The following is a 22,907-nucleotide window of genomic DNA, read 5'->3' on the forward strand; positions in this document are numbered from 1 at the left end:
CCGAAAGGACTGACCCTGTCTCACCGGAGCAGTAACCTTCAACCACAAAGCTATATCTTTGTGATCCCACCTAATCTCAGGCCGCACCGCCTTCCGCTGCCGGAACTGTTCATCGTACCGCAGCCACGCTATACCCCCATACACCCTATATGCCTCCCCAACTGCATCCAAATAACAGAACAACGCCGAACAGCACTCAGGCGCCTTCTCCCCAATTACGCTCGCTAATATCGCGAACGCCTGCAACCAGTTTGCAAACGTCCGCGGTATCAGGCGATACCTCCGCTTCTCTTCCTCCTCCTTCTTACCCTCATCCCGTCTCACCCTATCCAAGTTAAATTTGTCTAGGGGAAGCAAAGAAAAAATCTCTACATACTCCCCCCTCCAAATCTTCTCCCTCACCTCCTGCTTCAAATGAGCCCCCAATGGGCCCTCAAAGCACACATAAACCTCTCCCCTTGCCCTATCGTCTAACCGCACCGTCTCCGCCTCCACCGCACCCCCCGCCTGCGTCTGCACCGACGACATTGCAGACCCTCCACTCACACTAGCCCCCCCAACCGCGCTCGTGCCCCCAGAGGGCCCAGACACCCCCCACGCTGGTAACGGAGACGCCCCCCCCATACCCCAACCCGCAAGCAAACCTGCCAGCCCCCCCAACAACTGGCCTAAACCCCTGCTAACATCTACTGGGGACCCCCCAACACCCCCAGCCCCCCCAACAAACTGTGCTAACGTTCCCCAAGAGGCCTCACCTGGCTGCCTGGGTGCTGTGTCCCCACCAGCCGACAATCCGGACTCCAGCTGATCTCTCCTCTGCGTTGCCGCCTCATCTTCAAGTCCCCTAGCCAGGCTCAGGCTAGAGACGTTAGACCCTCCATCTTCTTGAGCTGCGATGGAGTGGGCGGGGCTTCCTCTTCCTTGCGCAGGCCTCACCGCTGACAGGGGCCTGCTGCCGGACACCGGAACAACTGCAGCAGCCCCGCTCCTCCCGCTGACCTGACCTCGCCGAGGGGTCTCAACCTCCGCTCCAGGGGTGACAACCCCCGCTCCTGGTCCTGCACCCACGATGTCCACTGCCGCAGAACGAGGTGACCGAGCCCGGCCACCTCGCAGGCTCCGCCTACTATTCGGATTCCTCCCACGCCGGGGAGTGCTGGAGGAAGCGTTCCCCGCCGACCCCCGGCGTGAAGGGTCCCTGGAGGGGCTCCGCTTGCGGCGCTGAGCCTTGGGAGGGGGCTGGGCAGACTGAGAAGCCTGCGGGCTATAGCGCGCCGGCGGCCTGGCCCGCCGCGGCCGGATTAACACTGGCTGAGGCCCGGCTGGAGCCTCAGCCGCCCCCTGGAGCATCTGCTGTACCTGCGCCTGGATCCAGTCGGCGCCGCAGACCTCCGCTGCTGCCCTCAGACGAGCAATGGTTTCCTCTAGCTGTTCCATCTCGGTTACCAGCCACACTGTAAGGTACCAGCTCTTTTCTAGATCCTAACAAAATGGCCCCCGGTCTCCCCTCAGCTACTCTATTTAACCCCTTGGCCACACCCCCACACTTAAACCAACCAATCCCCCCACTTTCCACGATTCCTCCTCCCATCCCCTCTAACTCCACCTAACCTACACACTGGGGTCTCCCTAAACCAAACCCCCGTCATGATGCCCTCCCCTAAGGCTGCGCCCCCAGTCCGGCCATGACTTCTGTTATCTTGTACTGATCCTGAGAACCTTCGCCTATAGAGCCCCACCAATATTATCACCTAACGCATAAAGGTGCACATACCCTTTACCTAACTCCCTTTCACTATGCCTGTATTCTACGAAGAAGTAATATGGTTTTCTTATTTTTTTTTCCTTTACCAAATCACCTTTATGCAGATCTAAATTGTATAAGGTGAGTACTTTGTTGAAACTTTCATTTTAGTTTAGATTAGTTTAGTATACAGCATGTCTGAAAATACATAACTATGCAAATGAGAAATTATGAGAAATTATTGTTAAAAATGCAAAGAGGTTGTTCACCCCTGGGGCCTTTTCTACAGACCCCACAATGTGGCCAGACTTGTGATCGTAATCATACTCAATGGATTGATCTCCACCGCTGGGTTTTGGCCCCATCTCTGCCCCACCGACTCTCACCCATGCATCATGTCATTGGATCACATGATGCATGGGTGACATGTCATTGACTTACCACGCAATATTTTACCTGATACAGTCAGCACTTGTATTGTTAGCTCTCTGCTGAATATGTGTGACGTGATTAAATAACCTAGTGAATGCCTAGCGAATCACTGGTCATATTTAACAACTTATTAACACTTTCAAGCTCTTACCTTTATAGAAAGACTAGCAGAAGGACCCGGCTTCGCACGGGTATATTCAATCTATTTAATTTCATTATCTGTGTTGTTAAAAGATATCAACAGTATCCACTATAACAGTGACATCTACAGTACCCCGCCCCTTTAAAAGTGACCTCCACAGCGGCCTGCCCCCTTAACAGTAACATCCAAAGCGCCCTTCCCTTTAAAAGTGATCTCCACAGCGGTCACCCCTTTATTAGTGACCTCCACAGTACCCTGCGACATACCAGGGCCGCAGGGGCAACACATGAGTTACGGTGGGCCGATGGGGGTAGTAGTTCATTTACTCACGGTTAGCAGAGTCTCCCTGGGCAGGCAGTGCAGTGGAGGGAAGGACAGCACTAAATCCTCCGGGGCACTCTCTATTGCAGGGAACACCAGCCAAATGGAAGTTGAGGTGCCCTTGATGGTAATGGGTATGCTTAGGCTGCTTTGGTGGTTGGGCCCCTGTGTTCGTGATGCCAGCACCGTAAGGTTCAAATGTTGAGAGTAATAGAAAGGATGAGAAGTCTGTTGTTGTAAAATAGTTGAACATTTACTGAATCAATGGTCTCAGGACAGTTGGTACAGTTCATTTATATATCAAAAGCAATAATCCAGATGTTGGTATAACTGGAATTCCTTATAACAGGTCTGGCAATTGTCAGTTAACCAATTCTCTTAATACTTTGGCTTTAACAGGCAGAATGACAATTCTTGCATAAGTAGTTTTGCACTAAGTCCACTTTCTAGCACTCAGGTACTAAATATAATTTCCTATTCATCTTGAGCAATCCAATAAGGGCGTTCTCCCTAGTGACAGGCAGACTCTCTGTTACATTATTTGATGCAGGATGCTCTCGTGAAATATTCAGGTCCACTATGTCCCAGAAGGCGTTTAGTGGAAAAGGATAATTCTGCTCACTAATTATCCAGTTGAGTGAGGCCGGACAAGAAGCACAGTGGTAAGGGGAGGCCGGTCATGAAGAGGGTTTTGGGTGAGAGGGGACAGGGGAGTTAAGGGTTAAGGTGCAGAGGTAGGAAGTTAGAAAGGGCGCAGGTAGCCATGAGAACGAGGGGGAGGGGCTGCTGGTCAGAGTGAGGAGGAGGCGGGGGGCAGAGGCATTCGGCCAGGGAAAGCAAACGGAGCTGCAGGATCATGTCGGCGCTGCCGTTATCAGTGGAGGAGATGCTGGAGATGCTGCGCAGGGAGGCGGAGGTGCGGGGGCCTGGCTGGTTGCAGGAGCAGGTGGGTGCGTGCGTTATTGCCCCTGCTTCTGCAGCCACCCCCACTATACGGGCTGTACGGCCGCGGCGGGGTATCCCACCGGCGCGCCTTAGTCCTGAAAGCACCCCCAGGGTCCGGCGCCAAGTAGGGAGCCCCTCCAGGGACCCTTCGCGGCGGAGAGGGTCTGCTCAGCCTTCAGCAGGGCGCTCTCGTCGCGGGAGGAATCCCAGTACACGGCGGGGCCCAGAGCGGAGTGGGACACCCCTTCCCCCACTCTCACCTGCTAGTCTTGAGGATGCAGGACCAGGAACGGTGGACCGGCCCAGTCCAGGTCCTAGCAGGCGGTCTACTCAGCGGTGTGAGGAGATCCATATGCTTCGGGTTGCGCAGAGTGGGCGAGAAGAGCTGTGCAGGCCCAGTGAAGTTTCGTGTGGAGCGGGAGCAGCGTCTTCGTGCCAGAGGCCGGTCAGCATTATACAGCTGGCAGTACAAGTCGTCCGGGAGGAGTCGCCTTCAACGTCCAGGAGGAGCGCCGAAGTTGAGTCTGAGCAGCGAGAGTCAGGATCTGCGGCAGCGGGAGTCACAGCGCCCGTGGTGCCTGGTGAGACTAATTGGGGTCCCTTATTAGCGCAGGGCTTCCCGGTGGGAAGTGTTGGGGGGGGGGTGGCCATGGGTGATTTAGGAAAAGGTTTGGGGCAGTTGCTGGGGGGTCTGGCGGGGTGGTTGGCTAGTTTGGGGTCCGTGGGCGGGTCGCCATTACCGGAGTGGGGGGTGTTGCCGGGACCGGTAGCCGGGTCGAGTGGGGGGTCGGTGTCTGTTGAGACTCAAGTGGGGGGTGAGGAAGAGGGGCAGAGGTTGGATGATAGAGCGTGTGGGGAGGTGTATGTGTGCTTTGAGGGCCCTTTGGGGGCCCATTTGAAGCAGGAGGTAAAAGAAAAAACCTGGAAAGGGGAATATGTTGAAATTGCTTCCTTTGGAACGGTTTAATTTGGATAGGGGGAAGAAGGATGAGGGAAAGAAAGAGGAGGAAGAGAAGCGGCGGCATAGGTTGATTCCCCGCACATTTGCTAATTGGCTGCAAGCGTTTGCCATATTAGCAAGTGTCATTGGGGAGAGGTCTCCGGAATGTTGTTCGGCGTTATTCTGTTACCAGGATGCGATAGGGGAGGCATATCAGGTATACGGCGGTGTGGGGTGGCTCCGTTACGATGAACAGTTTCGGCAGCGTAAGGCGGTTAGGTCAGATATACGGTGGGACCACAAAGACATTGGGTTGTGGTTGAAGGTGACGGCACCGCCTAGGGCTGGGCAATTCTTTCGGGCTGAGCCCGGGGGATCGTCCCCGGGGGCATTGGCAGCAGCATCAGCAAAAGGGTTATATTTCCTCTTTAATGAAGGGAGCTGCAGATTTGGAGCTAAGTGCAAATTCAAGCATGAATGCTCAGGGTGTGGAGGGTCGCATGGGGCTAGCCGTTGCTTTAGAGGGGGGAGACAGAGGGGGGGGGATGGTGTTGAAAAGGGGTCGGACACCGGTGCGGGTGGAAAGGATGCAGGAATTTCTAGATAGGTACCCGGACCGGGCGGCGGCCAGGCTATTGGGTGATGGATTTAGATTTGGTTTTCGCATCCCGGCAGAGGTAACGGCGGGGCCTGTGGTTCATAAGAATCTTAGGTCTGCGCTTGATCATGCGGATGTGGTGACCGAGAAGTTAAATAGGGAGGTTGAGTTGGGGCGGATGGCTGGCCTGTTTAGTGTGCCACCGCTTCCGAACTTTAGAGTGTCTCCGTTGGGGGTGGTGCCCAAGAAGGAGCCGAACAAGTTTCGGCTCATTCATCACTTGTCTTACCCGAAAGGTGCGTCGGTCAATGATGGTATAGATCCTGAATTGTGTTCGGTGGTGTATACGTCATTTGATGCGGCTGTTAGGTGGGTGAGACGGTGTGTGCAGGGGGCGTTGTTGGCAAAAGTTGACGTTGAAGCGGCTTTTCGGCTGCTTCCGGTTCATGTGGAGAGCATGGGTTTGTTGGGATGTTGTTGGGGGGGGGGGGGGAGTATTTTGTGGATAGGTGTTTGCCTATGGGGTGCTCTCTCTCTTGTGCGTATTTTGAGACGTTCAGCTCATTTTTGGAGTGGGTGGTGGTAGATGTTTTGGGTTGTGCATCGGTTATTCACTATTTAGATGACTTTTTGTGTTTGGGGCCTGCGAATTCTCGGGTATGTTCTTTGTTGTTACACACGGTTCAGTCGGTTTTTGTGCGTTTTGGCGTGCCGTTAGCGATGGAGAAGACGGTGGGTCCAGTTACTGAATTGTGTTTCCTGGGGATTGTTATAGACACAGAGAGGATGGAGTGTAGGCTTCCGATGGACAAGGTGCTGGATTTGAGGCGCGAAATCGATCAGGCCATAGTGAGGGAGAAGATTAGGTTGAGGGAGCTGCAGTCATTATTAGGGAAGCTTAATTTTGCATGTCAGATTATGCCGATGGGCAGGATTTTTTGTAGAAGGCTGGCTGCCGCTACAGCGGGTGTGTCTGCGCCTTATCACTTTGTTAGGTTGTGGTCAGGACCTAAACGAGTGGAAGATTCCCAACCACCACCCCCCTACCTAATTGGCCTGAGGTGTGCCTTGGCCTCACTAGGTCGGTATGCCTGAAAAAGGGGGCATACCCTGAATGTGATGGTTGAATGACTGAATGAAGAATGGGAATGGGTGGGCAGGGGACGTCCGAATGCCGACGTGCTGCCTGGGAGAGCCAGACTGCTTAAGACAGGTACCGGCCCCTCCCACAAATCCAGGCTGCCTGGGAGAGCCAGATTGCTTAAGACAGGTACCGGCCCCTCCCACAAATCCAGGCTAGCCTGCGGCCAGCCTTAACACTTGTGGTCAGGACCTAAACGAGTGGAAGATTCCCAACCACCACCCCCCTACCTAATTGGCCTGAGGTGTGCCTTGGCCTCACTAGGTCGGTATGCCTGAAAAAGGGGGCAAAACCCACCAGTGAGGGAAGGATAGGCCTGAGGTGCTAGGTGCTACTCTGCCAATGTACTGAATGCTTGGACCAGCTCCGCTTGTGGCTCCGGGATATACCGTACAAAGCACCCCGAGCGCCAGCGCCCCAAGTGTTTAATGATATGCACAGGGACTCCATGCTTGGACGCTGCGGATGCCGCACCGATGCAGAAAGAATGCCCCGAGAATTGAGCCGGATTCAATCCTACACTGGTCAACAGGATGCGAATATGTTTGATGAACTGGCTGGACGTCAGTGGACCAACAGGGAATGGAAGTAATGGGTCGGTGGGGCTGTGAAGACTAAGGGCCAGCAAGAGGTTGTCCAAGACTGTCACTGGACACCATGCGTTTGTGGTCTGGAAGAACTTAACTACATGGCCGGGACCTACCTGCCTTGTTTTGTTGTGAGGCAACTGCAAATGAGTTACTGCCCATCCTGACTAAATCTCCCTTGCGGAGAGCCACCGCCCCTTGTCTGGCCTGTGTCACTTCACCTGGTCTTAAAAACCCGTAAAACGCCAAGTACATCGCCGCCTTGATCACCAGGCTGGGAAGGACTCTGAATGGTGAGAATGTGAGAACTTCCGACAGGCTACGAAACGTGTCCCCCTTAATAGGTCGACGGACCGACTTGACCGTGACCTGGCTCTTTTGAATGCCTCTGAGGATGGCCTTGATCGGGTGAGCTGAAAATATAGAGGGTCTGTCAGGCTCTTGAAGTGCCAAAAAATGCTGCACCCCAGCCAAATATAGCCTAATGGTGTTGTAGGATAAAGCCAATACCGAATGACAATAAGGCACGAAAGCCACCATTTACTTGACCTGACCTGTGTCACCTCTAGGATATGCCAACTTAAAGTTCGAAAAAAACACCCACGCTCGGCGGTACGACCGCAACGTACTGGCCGACAAAGACTTGGTAATGAGTGAACTGGCGACCACCATCAGAGAGTCTAATCCAAGACCAGCAGCCGCCAGTCCGGTACCGGGGTGCCCACTGAGTCTGCTTCTGGGTTCTGTAAGAAAAAGCGAGAAAAATCAAAACGAGATAAAGCATCAGCTGCAACGTTGCTGACCCCGTCCAAAAACCGGGCATGAAAATGAAACCCCTGTTCCAGAGCTATCCAGGTCAATCTACGCATGAAAGACATGATAAGTAACGATTTAGATCTGCCCTTGTTAATGATCTCTGCGGTCGCCATGTTGTCAGTGTGGAAAACCACCGTGTGACCCGACCACCTATGCCCCCAGACTATAGCAGCTGCTACGATAGGATAGATCTCGAACAATGCCGACATCTGAGAAAACCCCGGCAACTGTAGCACGTGTGTGGGCCATGAGCCGGCGAACCAATGTGAGCCAATATGGCCGCGAAACCTACCGAGGCAGCTGCGTCTGAAAATACGTGTGGAGAATCAGAAGTGGCCCTCGGAATAAACATGGAAATGCCGTTCCACCCACTGAGAAATCTGTCCCACATGAACAGATCTTCTCGGGCGTTCGCATTAAGATGCACTGATGCGTCCAAATCACTGGTCTGTTGTAATAAGACTAGCAATCTTGAAATGAATGATCTACCCTGAGGAATGATCCTCATGGCAAAGTATAACATGCCCAACAGAGACTGCAATTCTCTCTTGGTGCAAACCTAAGACATGAGCAAGGAACGGACACCTGATTTGATTCTGTCGCGTTTGTCTTGTGGCAGACTGGCTGACATGGCACGTGAATCCAGAGAGATCCCCAAGAACGTGACAACCTGCGCAGGCCCTTCTGTTTTGTGTTCGGCCACTGGAATGTTTAACTCCTTGAAGACCTGCAAGAGAACCTGCAAGTCAACAGGTGCCTGTGAGGGTTCTTCGATCAACAGAAAATCATTCAGGTAGTGAATGACATTCTGGCAACCCTGTTCCAACAAAATCCATTCCAGTGCCTGCGCTAACCTGTCAAACAGACTGGGGCTGCTCTAGGAACCAAATGTCAACTTGGTGGTGAAATAGTACGCATCTCTCCATTTGATGCCATGCCACTGCCAGAGAGATGGGCTAATGGGCAGCAGTTTGAACGCATCAGAGACATCTGCTTTGGACAGCCAAGCCCCCATGCCTGTCTTGAAGAATGACCTGGATAGCCTGGTCTACGGAAGTATACTTCAAGGAAAATTCCTCGGACGGAATCAACGAGTTGAGACTAGGAACGTGGGAAGAATGTGGAGCAGACAAGTCATAAATCAAACGAAATTTATTGGAATATTTTCCCTGCACCACCCCCACCGGGCTCACCCTCCAAGTGCAGAAAGGAGGGGACTGGAAAGGACCAATGATAAAACCCTTGTCCAGCTCAACTGCCAAGAGTGAATCCACCAGACCAGCATGTTTAGAAGCCGACTGCAAGTTGGGGCATTCATGAGTCTGCTGGGGCAAGGTGATGAGCCCAGTGTGACATCCCCGTGAAAACCCTTCCACCAGGAATGTACGGAACGGCTGAACCGGATGAAGCTGCAGCAGCTGGTCTAGTGCCTCCACATTCACCCGGCTCAGTCACGCCGGCTTCAATGTGCAGACTGTGACCGGATATGCCCTAAAACATGTGGCACAGACATGCAGGAGCCTGCACAGGCTGAAGTTGCAGATGGCGTAGACCACTGAAAACAACACAACAAACACCACAAAACAACAACAAAAAAAAAAAAAAAACGAAGAAAGAAAAAGAGAAGAGAAAAAAAAAAACAAAACAACCTGTTAACCCTACGACCTGCTGCCCGTAAGCTGACAAACAAGATGACGGAATCTAAGCCCCTCCCCTTCCCCCCCCCCCCCCCCCAGCAGCGTGAAACGATTGAACGAAAAGCCTTCGAGGCTGACAGGGAGTATGATAGTCGTTTCCACTGACGTATGAAGCGAGCCCGAGTTTGTGTGAATCTGTGACGTGGTAGATTAATTAAAAACGAATACTGCGGGCTAAAGAACCTACAGACGTGGTAGGTGATGTATGTAAGTATAGGATTTGTGGAAAACAGACCGTATGACACTAGTCTACGAGATGAAACGGGGTGTGTATGTCGTGCGAGCGTGTAGCTGAATTGGCGGATGTACCTATGCTAGAGGTGTATGGATGAAGCTTGGTGGATAAAGGTTTTTTTTTTTTTTTTTTCTTTATTTGAACAACCCACTTTTTTTTACTTTATTTAACAATCCACTTGTACCCTTTTTTTTTTTTCAAACTGCCTGATGTGCGAACTATGTGTCTAAGGCAGTGTCTCCCAACCAGTGTGCCTCCAGCTGCCGCAAAACCACAACTCCCAGCATGCCCGCACAGCCATAGGCTCTCCAGGCATGCTGGGAGCTGCAGCCCCGCAACAGCCGGAGGCACACCGGCCGGGAAACACTGGTCTAAGGTATGTATGTAGTGTATGATGAGTGTCAAACATGTGCACAAGCAGCAACCTTGTAAGTAATCAACTCAGTAATGGCACCAGGACCCAGCTGACGGAATCTAAGCCCCTCCCCTTCCCCCCAGCAGCGTGAAACGATTGAACGAAAAGCCTTCGAGGCTGACAGGGAGTATGATAGTCGTTTCCACTGACGTATGAAGCGAGCCCGAGTTTGTGTGAATCTGTGACGTGGCAGATTAATTAAAAACGAATACTGCGGGCTAAAGAACCTACAGACGTGGTAGGTGATGTATGTAAGTATAGGATTTGTGGAAAACAGACCGTATGACGTATGACACTAGTCTACGAGATGAAACGGGGTGTGTATGTCGTGCGAGCGTGTAGGTGTATTGGCGGATGTACCTATGCTAGAGGTGTATGGATGAAGCTTGGTGGATAAAGTTTTTTTTTTTTTTTTTTTTTTTATTTGAACAACCCACTTTTTTTTTTTTTTTTTTTTACTTTATTTAACAATCCACTTGTACCCTTTTTTTTTTTCGTCAAACTGCCTGATGTGCGAACTATGTGTCTAAGGTATGTATGTGATGAGTGTCAAACATGTGCACAAGCAGCAACCTTGTAAGTAATCAACTCAGTAATGGCACCAGGACCCAGCTGCCAGAGTTTAACCTGCTGAGCCCAGATGACTCGCAGCCCCTGTATGAATTTAGATACAGGTTATGCTGAGACAGGCAATGAGCTCCAACTATGTGACAATGCTGCCCATTGGTGCCAAAACTTGAATTGCATGTGCCTGAACGCAGTGAGGAGAAGCGATCCTCCGGCACACTTCCCCCTCTCTACACACCCTCCTACCCTCCTCCACGTTGCCACGCTCCCCAAACAAAGCAGTTATCATGGAAAACGACCTGAACAGCTTGCAGACTGAAGTGAAAGGTACACCCGGCTTCTCTGAGATCCGACTCGTGCAGGACGCTTGCTGATGACGTCACACCCGGAAGTAGCAGACGTCCGAATGCCGACGTGCTGCCTGGGAGAGCCAGACTGCTTAAGACAGGTACCGGCCCCTCCCACAAATCCAGGCTGCCTGGGAGAGCCAGACTGCTTAAGACAGGTACCGGCCCCTCCCACAAATCCAGGCTAGCCTGCGGCCAGCCTTAACACTTGCGAAAAGAGTTGAAAGGTGACTTAAGGGTTTGGGCAGAATTTTTAGGACATTATAATGGGAGGACGTTGGTTATGGAGGAGGTTTGTGATGTTGCAGATTTTGAATTGTATACGGACGCGTCGGGGGGTGTGGGTTTTGGCGCTTATTGTCAAGGGCAGTGGTGTGCGGGCGGTTGGCCAGAGTCGTGGGTGGAGCGCGGTTGGGTGACGAATATTGCACTGTTAGAGTTGTTTCCTATTGTTATGGCGGTGGTGTTGTGGGGGGATAGGTTTGAGAATAGGAAGGTGCGCTTTAATTGTGATAATTTGGGAGTTGTTCAGGCTATTAACAGTTTATCAGCATCCTCCCCTCCGGTGGTTAAGCTTTTACAGTTTTTGGTGTTACGGTGTTTGTCGATTAACGTTTGGGTGGTGGCGAAGCATGTGGCTGGAGTGACTAATTCTGTGGCGGACTCTCTTTCTCGTTTACAGTGGGAGCGGTTCCGGCTTCTTGTGCCAGAAGCGGAGTTGGAGGGTCTGGAGTGTCCGTCATGGCTGTGGGGGATCTTGGAGGAGAGGTGATGGGGTTGCTTAGGGATTCGCTAAGCCCTGGTACATGGAGGGAGTATGGAAAGGCGTGGGAAATCTGGGAGAAGTGGATTGGGGTCTGGGGTGCAGGTGGGGACGATGGGGGGGTTAAGCTGGTTATGTTGTTGGGGCATTTAAAAGGTGAGGGTTGGTCGGTGTCCAAAGTAAATCGGTTGATTGCAGGTGTAGCCTTTGGTTTTCGGCTGCGGGGATTGGTGGATTTAACAAAATGTTTTTTAGTGAGGCAGGTTCTGAAAGGCTGGCGTAGAGGGGCGGGTAGGGTGACAGATAGTAGGAGACCGGTGTCTTTTGAGCTATTGGTTCAGATGGGTGAGAAGTTGAGCGTGGTGTGTAGCTCAGGATGGGAGCTGGGGTTGTTTGCGTTAGCATTTTTTGGGGCTTTCAGATTGGGTGAGTTGGTGAGCGGCAGTGTTAGTCGTGCGGGGGGATTGATTAGTGAGGACGTGGAGATTGTGGAGGATAGGGTCATTGTGCGGATTCGTAGGTCTAAGACAGATCAAGAGGGCAGAGGTCAACAGTTTACTTTGTTTTCTGTTACGGGTTGTGGTATGTGCCCTGTTCAGTGTTTGAGGAGGTATTGGTCTGGCAGGAAGGATTCGTTGCCGTTTTTTCATCATGAGGATGGTTCGTTCCTGTCGAGATTTCAATTCTTGGCGGTGTTTAAAAAATGTTTGAGGATTTTAGGGGTGCATGATAAGGATTATTCTGGTCATTCGTTCAGGATTGGTGCTGCGACTGAGGCGGCAAGATTGCGGGTCAGTGATGAGGTAATTAAGAGGATCGGGCGTTGGGAGTCGGCGCGATTTAAATCCTATGTTAGGCTGGGTCTTCTGTAATTGTTGATCAATGGTTGGGGGTTGTGTTAATTTTGTTTTTGTTTGTTTGCAGGTTTTCCGGTGGCCTTGGTCTGGATTTTAGGACATTCCTATGTTTTCTGGGGGGCGATTAGAGCAGATGTTAGGCCGAATGGCCGCCAGCTGGGGTTGAGTTCGGAGGTTGCTACGGTTAGGTGGTTAGGGGTCAGAGGAATGTTGTGGGGGGGGGTTTGCGGGAAGTGCAGCGGTTTGCGCGGTTGGACAGGCCTCCGGATGTGTTGGTGCTTCATGTGGGGGGCAATGACTTAGGGAGGCGGCCATTTAGGGAGTTGGTGAGAGATGTGAAGTTTGATCTGCTGAGGATTTGGACGTTATTTCCGGGTGTTGTTACAGTGGGGTCTGACATTGTACCGCGTAAGTCATGGAGGGAGGCTAGGTCTGTGGAGAGCATTAATAAAGCCCGGATAAAAGTGAATAGGGCAGTGGGCAGGTTTATGGCACGGAATGGGGCTGTGGCGGTACGTCATGAGGAGTTAGAAAAAGGAGTTGGTGCATTTTGGAGAACGGATGGGGTGCATTTGAATGCGGTGGGGACTGATTTGTGGTCTTTGGGGATCCAGAATGGAGTGGAGATAGAGTTACGGATGTGGAGGGATGCGCAGGCTTGAGGAGGTCAAGTTGCGCGTTCTTGGAGGCGGGGGAGGTCCTGGAAGTCGAAAATATGGTGGTATCTGAGGATGGGAGGGCCCCGCGGTAGAGGCTGGACTCTCATGGAGGAGCCGGTACTAACGAACTAGGCGTCCATCAGTTGCTGCCTCCGAGCTGGGTTCAACGGCTGGGGGCAAGATGGAGTCGCAGGTTTGTTACAGTGTTTATGAGGTGATTGGGGCTTCTAGGACCTCCCTCGTCATTGGTTAATTTATTAAGTTATGTTATGTATTTATTTAATAAACGGCTGCTGTGGCCGATTAAATCCAAGCAGTGGTGTTGTGTGTTCATTTATATGGGGCTGGGCACATATTATGTGGGGATAAGGGACTGAACATATAGCCAATTCCCTCTTCAAGTGAGGCCGGACAAGAAGCACAGCGGTAAGGGGAGGCCGGTCATGAAGAGGGTTTTGGGTGAGAGGGGACAGGGGAGTTAAGGGTTAAGGTGCAGAGGTAGGAAGTTAGAAAGGGCGCAGGTAGCCATGAGAACGAGGGGGAGGGGCTGCTGGTCAGAGTGAGGAAGAGGCGGGGGGCAGAGGCATTCGGCCAGGGAAAGCAAACGCCCACCCTCCCGTCCCTAGGTATGGCAGTGATAGAAAAAAAATAAAAATAAAAAAGTAATAGTAGGAATGGGGTTTTTGTAATAGGATTTATAGTGGAGGAGGGGGGAGTGATGGTGATTGATGGGGGTTAGATCTTATGACGTTTGTTAGGGAAGGGTGGTAGGTCAGGAGTGTTCATCATAGCAGTCATGGAGGCGGGTGAGGTCCTGGAAGTGGAAAATATGGTGGTATCTGAGGATGGGAGGGCCCCGCGGTAGGGGCTGGACTATCATGGAGGAGCCGGTACTAACGAACTAGGCGTCCATCAGTTGCTGCCTCCGAGCTGGGTTCAACGGCTGGGGGCAAGATGGAGTCGCAGGTTTGTTACGGTGTTTATGAGGTTATTGGGGCTTCTAGGACCTCCCTCGTCATTGGTTAATTTATTAAGTTATGTTATGTATTTATTTAATAAACGGCTGCTGTGGCCGATTAAATCCAAGCAGTGATGTTGTGTGTTCATTTATATGGGGTTGGGAAGGAGTGACATATTATGTGGGGATAAGGGACTGAACATATAGCCAATTCCCTCTTCATGTCCAGGTACCTTTAAGTTCCTACTGGCCACTTGTGCTTGTGAAGTCCCTTGGCTAGACTCAGCTCTAATCTTCACTAGACTTGCTTTATATTCATAATTAGACTTACTGTCTTGTGCTGGGCTGCTGCGACTCCTTGGTCTGTCGTCTCCAGGCTTGATCAGGGCCCAGAGGAAAGAAAGGCAGCTACATTGTGGAACTTGCCTGTTCTCCTTCTCGATTAACTTCCTTCTCCTATCTCACTCCAACTAACTACTTCACTTCCTGTTCTAGCACACCCCAAGCTATATATATTATGTGGCGCCAGCACCACCTAGGGGCGAATAAATATATTGACAATGCCAGCCTGATGTTTGGAAAATACATTATATTAAAGACAATTTAAAGTGCCCACATATAGCACACTGCAACCCCATCTCGTTACCAGTGATTTCCACAATAACCCACCCCCTTAACAGTGACCTCTACAGAGCTCTGTTCCCTTAAAATGTGACCTCCACAACATCTCGCCCCCTTAACAGTGACCTCTACAGCACCACGCCCCTTAACACTGACCTCCACAGCGGACCGTCCCCTTAACTGTGACTTCCACAGTTCCCTGTCCCCTTAACAGAGACCTCGACAGAATCCCGCCCCTTAACAGTGACTTCCACAGCGGCCGCCCCTTTATTAGTGACCTCCACAGTACCCCATCTCCTTAACAGTGATTTTCACAACACCCCATCCCCTTAACAGTAGCCTCTACAGCAATCTGCTCCTTAACACTGACCTCCATAGCAGACTGTCCCCTTAACTGTGACCTCCACTGCAGCCTGACCCTAGGGTGGCGAGAGGTCCGGTTTTAGGCCGGACAGTCCAGCTTTCAGACTCCCTGTACTCCGTCCGGCGCAGGGCCTGGACCAACACAGGGATGTTCTTTTGAACAGCTCACTCTCAGACAGCAGCACTGTGCTGTCTGCGCATGAGCTGCAGGGAAAAAGTCACCCTTCCCCCCACCCCTGCAGCTGACAGAAGTTGATTTTTACCTTCATTTTTACAATCCCCATCGGCTGTGGAGTGGGGATGCGTGGCTTAGCGGGACCTGGGGCGGGGTTTTTAAGTCCGTCTTTTGAGGGTGGCCTGAATGGCCGCCCTACCTGCCCCTGAACTGTGACCTCCACAGCACTCTGCTTCCTTAATAGTGTCATCCACAGCGCCCTGCCCCTTTAAAGCTGACCTAAAGCAGTGAAGAAAAATGGCTGGGTTGTTACTAAAACCTGGTGTAAAACGGTGTGTATGTGGAGACTAAGGGCCTGCGAGCTTCTATTGGCTGATAAGGGTCATGTGACCAAGCTTCTATTGGCTAATGCATTTTTTGGGAATATCTCATGCAGGGATGTTCTTTTGAACAGCTCACTCACAGACAGCAGCACTGTGGTGTCTGAGCGTGAGCTGCAGGGAGAAAGTCACCATCCCTCCCACCCCTGCAGCTGACAGAAGTTGATTTTTACCTTCATTTTTTCAATCCCTGTCGGCTGAGGAGTGGGGGAGGGCGTGGTCTAACCGAATTGGGGTGTGACTTAGCGGGACCTGGGGGTGGGTTTTTTAAGTCCGTCTTTTGACAGTAGCCTGAATGGTCACCCTACCTTCCCCCTGAACTGTGACTTGCATACCACTCCGTTCCCTTAATAGTGTAATCTACAGCGCCCTGCCCCTTTAAAGCTGACCTGCAGCAGTGAACAATATCACTGTAGTAATTATAAGATTTGAAAAGTAACAATACAGAATATCACAGAGGAAAAATGACTTTTCATATAAAATTTAACTTTTACTATCGATTGTTAAAATAATACCCCATATATGTGTTTTAATAATAAACTATGTCAGATACTTTGACAAAGCCTTACTTAGGACGTATCCAGGATAATACAATCCGATAAAGAAAATTGCGGCAACTTACAGTTTGAAGACCGTAGACCTGGCCAGAAGGTAAATGAGAGGTGAAGTCAGGACAGGTGGAGGGGGGAAAAATCCCTAGTGTGTCCCTCAATCTACCCCTGCCTACAGGCAGAGCACCCGCCCCGAAAGGGGCGACCCCACCTCTCGGTGGCTAAGCCCTCACTGTCGGCTATTTTGACCCTGCTAACAGAAGTTAAAGGTACTTGTCCCTTCTTAATAGCTTGTCCTTTTGTATCTTGTCCCTTTCTCCAGTATCCGTAAAAACTGGTTCATCAGGGGAACGATGATAAATAATCAGATGTTATCAGCTTAAATTCAAATAGTTGCAGGAAAATGAATACTTAAAAAAGTTGCAGGCATCAATATGGACAGTTATATATCTGATGTTCTTGAGCCGAAAAATTATAGTAATTATATCAGAAACATGATATTATGATAATGTGTCTGAAAGACATCCTGCAATGGTAAGGTGCACTTGCACTAGGGTCACACTATCTTATATACCTTGAAATTGTCGCCTAAGATGATACTCCACCCTGAAGACTGGCAAATAGCGACAGAAACACCGGTATTAACGCAACTTCCGGTATATGGAACACACGCAGAGCGTGTGGAACACACACGTGGTCCCGAAACCGGAAGTGCTCAAGCGCTACTCTCCCCGACACTTCCTGGCTGTGAAACGCATACAGGAGTGTGGGAGTAGAGATGTCCCGAACTAATCGCCGGCGAACAGTTCCCGGCGAACATAGCTTGTTCGCGTTCGCCGCGGCGGTTGAACATATGCGATGTTTGGTCCGCCCCCTATTCGTCATCATTGAGCAAACTTTGACCCTGTACCTCGCAGTCAGCAGACACATTCCAGCCAATCAGCAGCATACCCTCCCTCCCAGACCCTCCCACCTCCTGGACAGCATCCATTTTAGATTCATTCGGAAGCTGCAGTCTTAGTGAGAGAAAGGACAGTGTAGCTGCTGCTGATTTAATAGGGAAATCGATAGCTAGGCCAGTGTATTCAGTGTCCACTCCAGTCCTGAAAGACTCATCTGATCTCTGCTGTAAGGACAGCGTCCTGACAGCACCCCAAAAAGCCCTTTTTAGAGCTAGTACATCAGTCTGCTTTTTTTTTTTTTTTCTCTGTAATCTAATTGCAGTTGCCTGCCAGCGTGTGTGTCAGGCCCTGCCAGTGCACAGTGTCACCAGTGCAACTCATATCTGGTGTCACAGTAGATTACATAAAAAAATAAAATTTTGACTGTAATATAATAGCAGTCAGTTGCCTGCAAGCGTGTGTGTTTCAGGCCCTGCAAGTGCACAGTGTCACCAGTGCAACTCATATCTGGTGTCACAGCGTGTACTGTGCCAACTACTGCCAGTGCACAGTGCCACTCATATCTGGTGTCACAGTAGCTTGCACGCATAGTACAACTAATCTAAAAAAAAATGACAGGCAGAGGCAGGCCACCCCGCAGGGGCCGTCGTGGTCGTGGTGCTGTGATTCCCTTTGGCCCTAGAATAATGCCCAGTGTTCAGAGGACACGTACCCTGAACTCGAAAAGTTCTGAGGACATAGTTGACTGGCTAACACAGGACACCCAATATTCTACAGCTTCCGCTCGGAACCTTGATGCACCATCCTCCTCCAGCTCAGCTTTGGGCACCTCTCAAGTTACCACTCGCCCGCCTGCCGCCACAACCAACACTAGCACCACAGGTGCTTCACTTGATCTGTCAGAGGAGTTATTTACACATCAGTTGGAAGAAATGAGTGATGCGCAACCATTATTGCCAGAGGATGTAGATAACAGGGATATGTCTCAGTCAAGCAGCATTACACACATGGACGTACGGTGTGATGATGATGATGTTGTACCCGCTGCTGCTTCCTTTGCTGAGTTGTCAGATACAAGTGAAGCGGTTGATGATGACGATGTGTCCGTGGGTGCCTGCTCGAAGAGAAGAAGAACAGGGGGAAAGTTCAGATGGGGAGACAAAGAGGAGGAGACGAGTTGGAAGCAGGGGGAGGTCGTCGCAAAGAGCTAGTGGCACAGTCAGACAGCATGTATCGGCACCCGGGGTCAGCCAGACAGCATGCCAATCAATGCATGCTGTTGCCACCACCAGAATGCCGTCATTGCAAAGCTCAGCAGTGTGGCATTTTTTTGTGTGTCTGCCTCTGATAACAGCGATGCCATTTGCAACCTGTGCCAAAAGAAACTGAGTCGTGGGAAATCCAACACCCACCTAGGTACAACTGCTTTGCGAAGGCACATGATCTCACATCACAAACGCCTATGGGATCAACACATGATGACGAGTACAAGCAGCACACAAGCTCAAAGCCACCATCCTCCTCCTGGTCCAGCATCTTCAGCCACGTCAACCACTGCTGTCCTCCTTGCCCCCTCTCAACCATCCGCCACTCCGTCTCTCGCCTTGAGCAGTTCCTGCTCATCTGCCCACAGTCAGGTGTCTGTCAAGGAAATGTTTGAGCGTAAGAAGCCAATGTCACAGAGTCACCCCCTTGCCCGGCGTCTGACAGCTGGCTTGTCGGAACTCTTAGCTCGCCAGCTTTTACCATACAAGCTGGTGGAGTCTGAGGCCTTCAAAAAATTTGTAGCTATTGGGACACCGCAGTGGAATGTACCCGGCCGAAATTTCTTTTCACAAAAGGCAATCCCCAACCTGTACTCTATTGTGCAAAAGGAAGTCATGGCATGTCTGGCACACAGTGTTGGGGCAAGGGTCCATCTGACCACTGATACCTGGTCTGCAAAGCACGGTCAGGGCAGGTATATCACCTACACTGCGCATTGGGTAAACCTGCTGATGGCTGCCAAGCATGGAATGCGTGGCTCTGCAGAGGAGTTGGTGACACCGCCACGACTTGCAGGGAGGCCTGCTGCCACCTCCTCTACTCCTCCTACTCCATCCTCTTTGATAACCTCCTCGGCTGAGTCCTCTTCTGCTGCTGCGTCTTGCTCCACATCAACTGCACCCCCCAGCTCCCCAGGGGCTATTCCACATCCCGGATACGACAGTGTCATGCCGTCTTGGGGTTGACTTGCCTGAAAGCAGAGAGTCACACCGGACCAGCACTCCTGTCCGCCCTGAACGCACAGGTGGATCAGTGGCTGACTCCGCACCAACTGGAGATCGAAAAAGTGGTGTGTGACAACGGAAGCAATTTGTTGGCGGCATTGAATTTGGGCAAGTTGACACATGTGCCGTGCATGGCACATGTGTTGAATCTGATTGTACAACGCTTTGTGCATAAGTAGGTGTGTGGCCATTTCAGGCGTTCCTACATGGCCATGGCGCACTTTTCAGATATTCAGCGGCGAAACAACATGCCAGTGAGGCGCTTGATTTGCGACAGCCCGACACGTTGGAATTAAACACTCCTAATGTTCGACCGCCTGCTCCAACAAGAAAAAGCCGTCAACGAGTATTTGTATGACCGGGGTGATAGGACAGCCTCTGCAGAGCTGGGAATTTTTTTGCCTTGTTACTGGACGCTCATGCGCAATCCCTGTAGGCTTTTGCGTCCTTTTGAGGAGGTGACAAACCTAGTCAGTCGCACTGAAGGCACCATCAGCGACATCATCTCATTTGTTTTCTTCCTGGAGCATGCCCTGTGAAGAGTGCTGGATCAGGCTGTAGATGAGCGTGAAGAGGAAGAGTTGTGGTCACCATCACCACCAGAAACAGCCTTATCAGCATCGCTTGCTGGACCTGCGGCAACACTGGAAGAGGAGTCTGAGGAAGAGGAGTCAGAGGAGGAATGTGGCTTTGAGGAGGAGGAAGACAAACCACAGCAGGCATCCCAGGGTGCTCGTTGTCACCTATCTGGTACCCGTGGTGTTGTACGTGGCTGAGGGGAAGAACATACCTTCAGTGAGATCAGTAAGGGCGAGGAACGGGACATGAGTAGCTCGGCATCCAACCTTGTGCAAATGGGGTCTTCCATGCTGTAGTGCCTGTTGAGGGACCCTCGTATAAAAAGGCTGAAGGAGAACGACCTGTACTGGGTGGCCATGCTACTAGACCCCCGGTATAAGCAGAAAGTGGCGGAAATGTTACCGAATTACCGGAAGTCGGAAAGGATGCAGCAGTTCCAAAATAAATTAAAAAGAATGCTTTACACAGCGTATAAGGGTGATGTCACAGCACAACGGGAATCTAACAGGGGAAGAGGTGAAAGTAATCCTCTTCCTACCACGACAAGGACAGGACGCTTTACAGACGTGTTGTTGATGGAGGACATGCAGAGCTTTTTAAGTCCTACGCATCGCCACAGCCCTTCGGGGTCCACCCTCAGAGAACGACTCGACCGACAGGTAGCAGACTACCTCGCCTTAACTGCAGATATTGACACTCTGAGGAGCGATGAACCCCTTGACTACTGGGTGTGCAGGCTTGACCTGTGGCCTGAGCTATCCCAATTTGCAATAGAACTTCTGGTCTGCCCCGCTTCAAGTGTCCTGTCAGAAAGTACCTTCAGTGCAGCAGGAGGGATTGTCACGGAGAAGAGAAGTCGCCTAGGTCAAAAAAGTCTAGATTACCTCACCTTTATTAAGATGAATGAGGCATGGATCCCAAAGGGACTGACAGTTGGCGATACATTTGACTAAAAAAGGCCTGATGAGATGAGCTGCCTTGGGCTAAAAATGGTCCACACGCTGCTGTATTTTATCTCTGCATGCCGGATGACTTGCGTGACTTATCCGCCACCAACTAGGGTTCAAGCCGCAATGTTTTAGTGCACTTTCTGCCTGGAAAACATCAATTTTTCTGCGGCTGCAACAATACCTGATTTTTCAGGCATGTGTACATGCCTAATTTTTCTAGCCTCTGGTGCTGCACTGTGGCTGCAAAAACAAAACAAAAAAAAAAGGCACATACATGTGTCAATTCCCCTTCGTGATCGTTACCTTGTTGTGGTGGGGGCTTGCGTATCACAATGAAGCGACCACCGCTATGAGTCTGTTGGCAATGGCAATGTTGGCACACCCCAGATGATAAGGTCGTTGCATTATTGTGAACAGACCAAAAGCGATCGGCTGGATAATTTTGCATAGAAAAAACATTAATTTTCTTTGTGATCATCTAAGGTGATCATTAAAGCCTACTAGGCCAACAATGGGCCCACACTGCAGAATCATTGTTTTCTGGGTCACTTAACTGTCACTAAACTACCTCAGCACGACCGTAGGCTTTGAAAAAACCCCATCGCCTGCAATCTCCCAAACGTGCGCACGAGCACAGTCTTTTTATTTTTTAGAATTTAATGGTCACTAGGACCAGGCGTATTTCCACAACTCCTCTGACTAATATTAAAACTAAATTTTATTTCAATACATTAAAATCAATACATTACTTGGGAGCATTGTTTAAAACGTTCAGGAGTATATAGTATCAGGGTCAATTGCCACTTTTCCTTGTACACTTCCTGTGCTTTACACCTTCATTTTATTAAAGGAACTATTTATATAACATCTTTAATTCAGATGTACTTCTTGGCACCCTGAAAAACTCCTGCCTAAAAACCGAAACCTGTATCCCTACATGTTTCACCGACCCTGTCGGCGTCTTCAGGGGAAACTAAACAGGTAATGTGGGGGGCGGGGTCCAGGTTTTTAAATCCTCGTATTACCTGTGCTGGAACATTGGTCCAATCGGAGGGTAATGTGGGTGGGCTTACGGACGTGACTACCAATAGGAGAGGGGCCGTGTATGTATGCCGCATCACGTGTGTGTGTAAACGTCACCCTACTGTGTCTCCTTACCACATCAAGCCTCGCCCATGTTGTCATATCTAATGCGCTATGCTTCTGTCTGAAGACGGCAAGGTGTGTTCGTCATCTGTCTGCGCATTATATCCATAGGGGCATTCTGTTGCGCATGCGTCCGGACTTAATATTTTCTTCCGACCCTACTAAGAAGGTGCGCATGCGTGCGGGTATCTCCGTCAGGTTATTAATATCCCTTATCTCCATATCGAGGTGATGGAAACCTGGAGGGGGGCATTGTATATCTATATTGCCTATCGATCCTATTCTAGGAGCACAGTCATCACTACACCAAGATTGACGCATAGAGGAATAAAATTTATGTCATGAGTGTGTCAACTATTGACAACTCTTTGCGGTTTTCTAAAATCTATTCCATACACGTCCCCTGATAGGGGACGTAACAGGGATTAAACTGATAGGAATAGTACTACTTAACATACCACTCATATTGGGATTGCACAGTACATTACACGGCGCACGCGCAGTGCCCCAAATTAGAAGTAAGAGGACCGACCAAGCATCTTTTTCCATCTCCCGGTTCCTAAAATCTATTCCATACACGTCCCCTGATAGGGGACGTAACAGGGATTAAACTGATAGGAATAGTACTACTTAAACACACCACTCATATCTGGTGGCACAGTACATTTCAAGCCGTATGCGCAGTGCCCCAAATTGGAAGTAAGAGGACCGACAAAGCATCTATTTCCATCTCCCAGTTCCTAAAATCTATTCCATACACCGGCCCCTGATAGGGGACAAAACAGAGATTAAACTGTTAAGAACCG

The 22,907-nt window shown here is 50.5% G+C and overlaps 1 protein-coding gene across 1 annotated transcript; it reads left to right on the plus strand.

Annotated features, from left to right (window-relative positions):
• Positions 1-5,615: 5,615 nt before the first annotated feature.
• On the plus strand, positions 5,616-14,291 carry LOC120992431. The gene is made up of 4 exons (XM_040421411.1): positions 5,616-6,118; positions 11,136-11,729; positions 12,615-13,244; positions 14,018-14,291. The coding sequence occupies exons 1-2, from the start codon at positions 5,642-5,644 to the stop codon at positions 11,697-11,699; spliced, it is 1,041 nt and encodes a 346-aa protein (XP_040277345.1). The 5' UTR covers positions 5,616-5,641; the 3' UTR covers positions 11,700-11,729; positions 12,615-13,244; positions 14,018-14,291.
• Positions 14,292-22,907: the final 8,616 nt, after the last annotated feature.

Source organism: Bufo bufo, chromosome 2 (genome assembly GCF_905171765.1).
Source record: "Bufo bufo chromosome 2, aBufBuf1.1, whole genome shotgun sequence".
Lineage (NCBI taxonomy): Eukaryota > Metazoa > Chordata > Amphibia > Anura > Bufonidae > Bufo > Bufo bufo.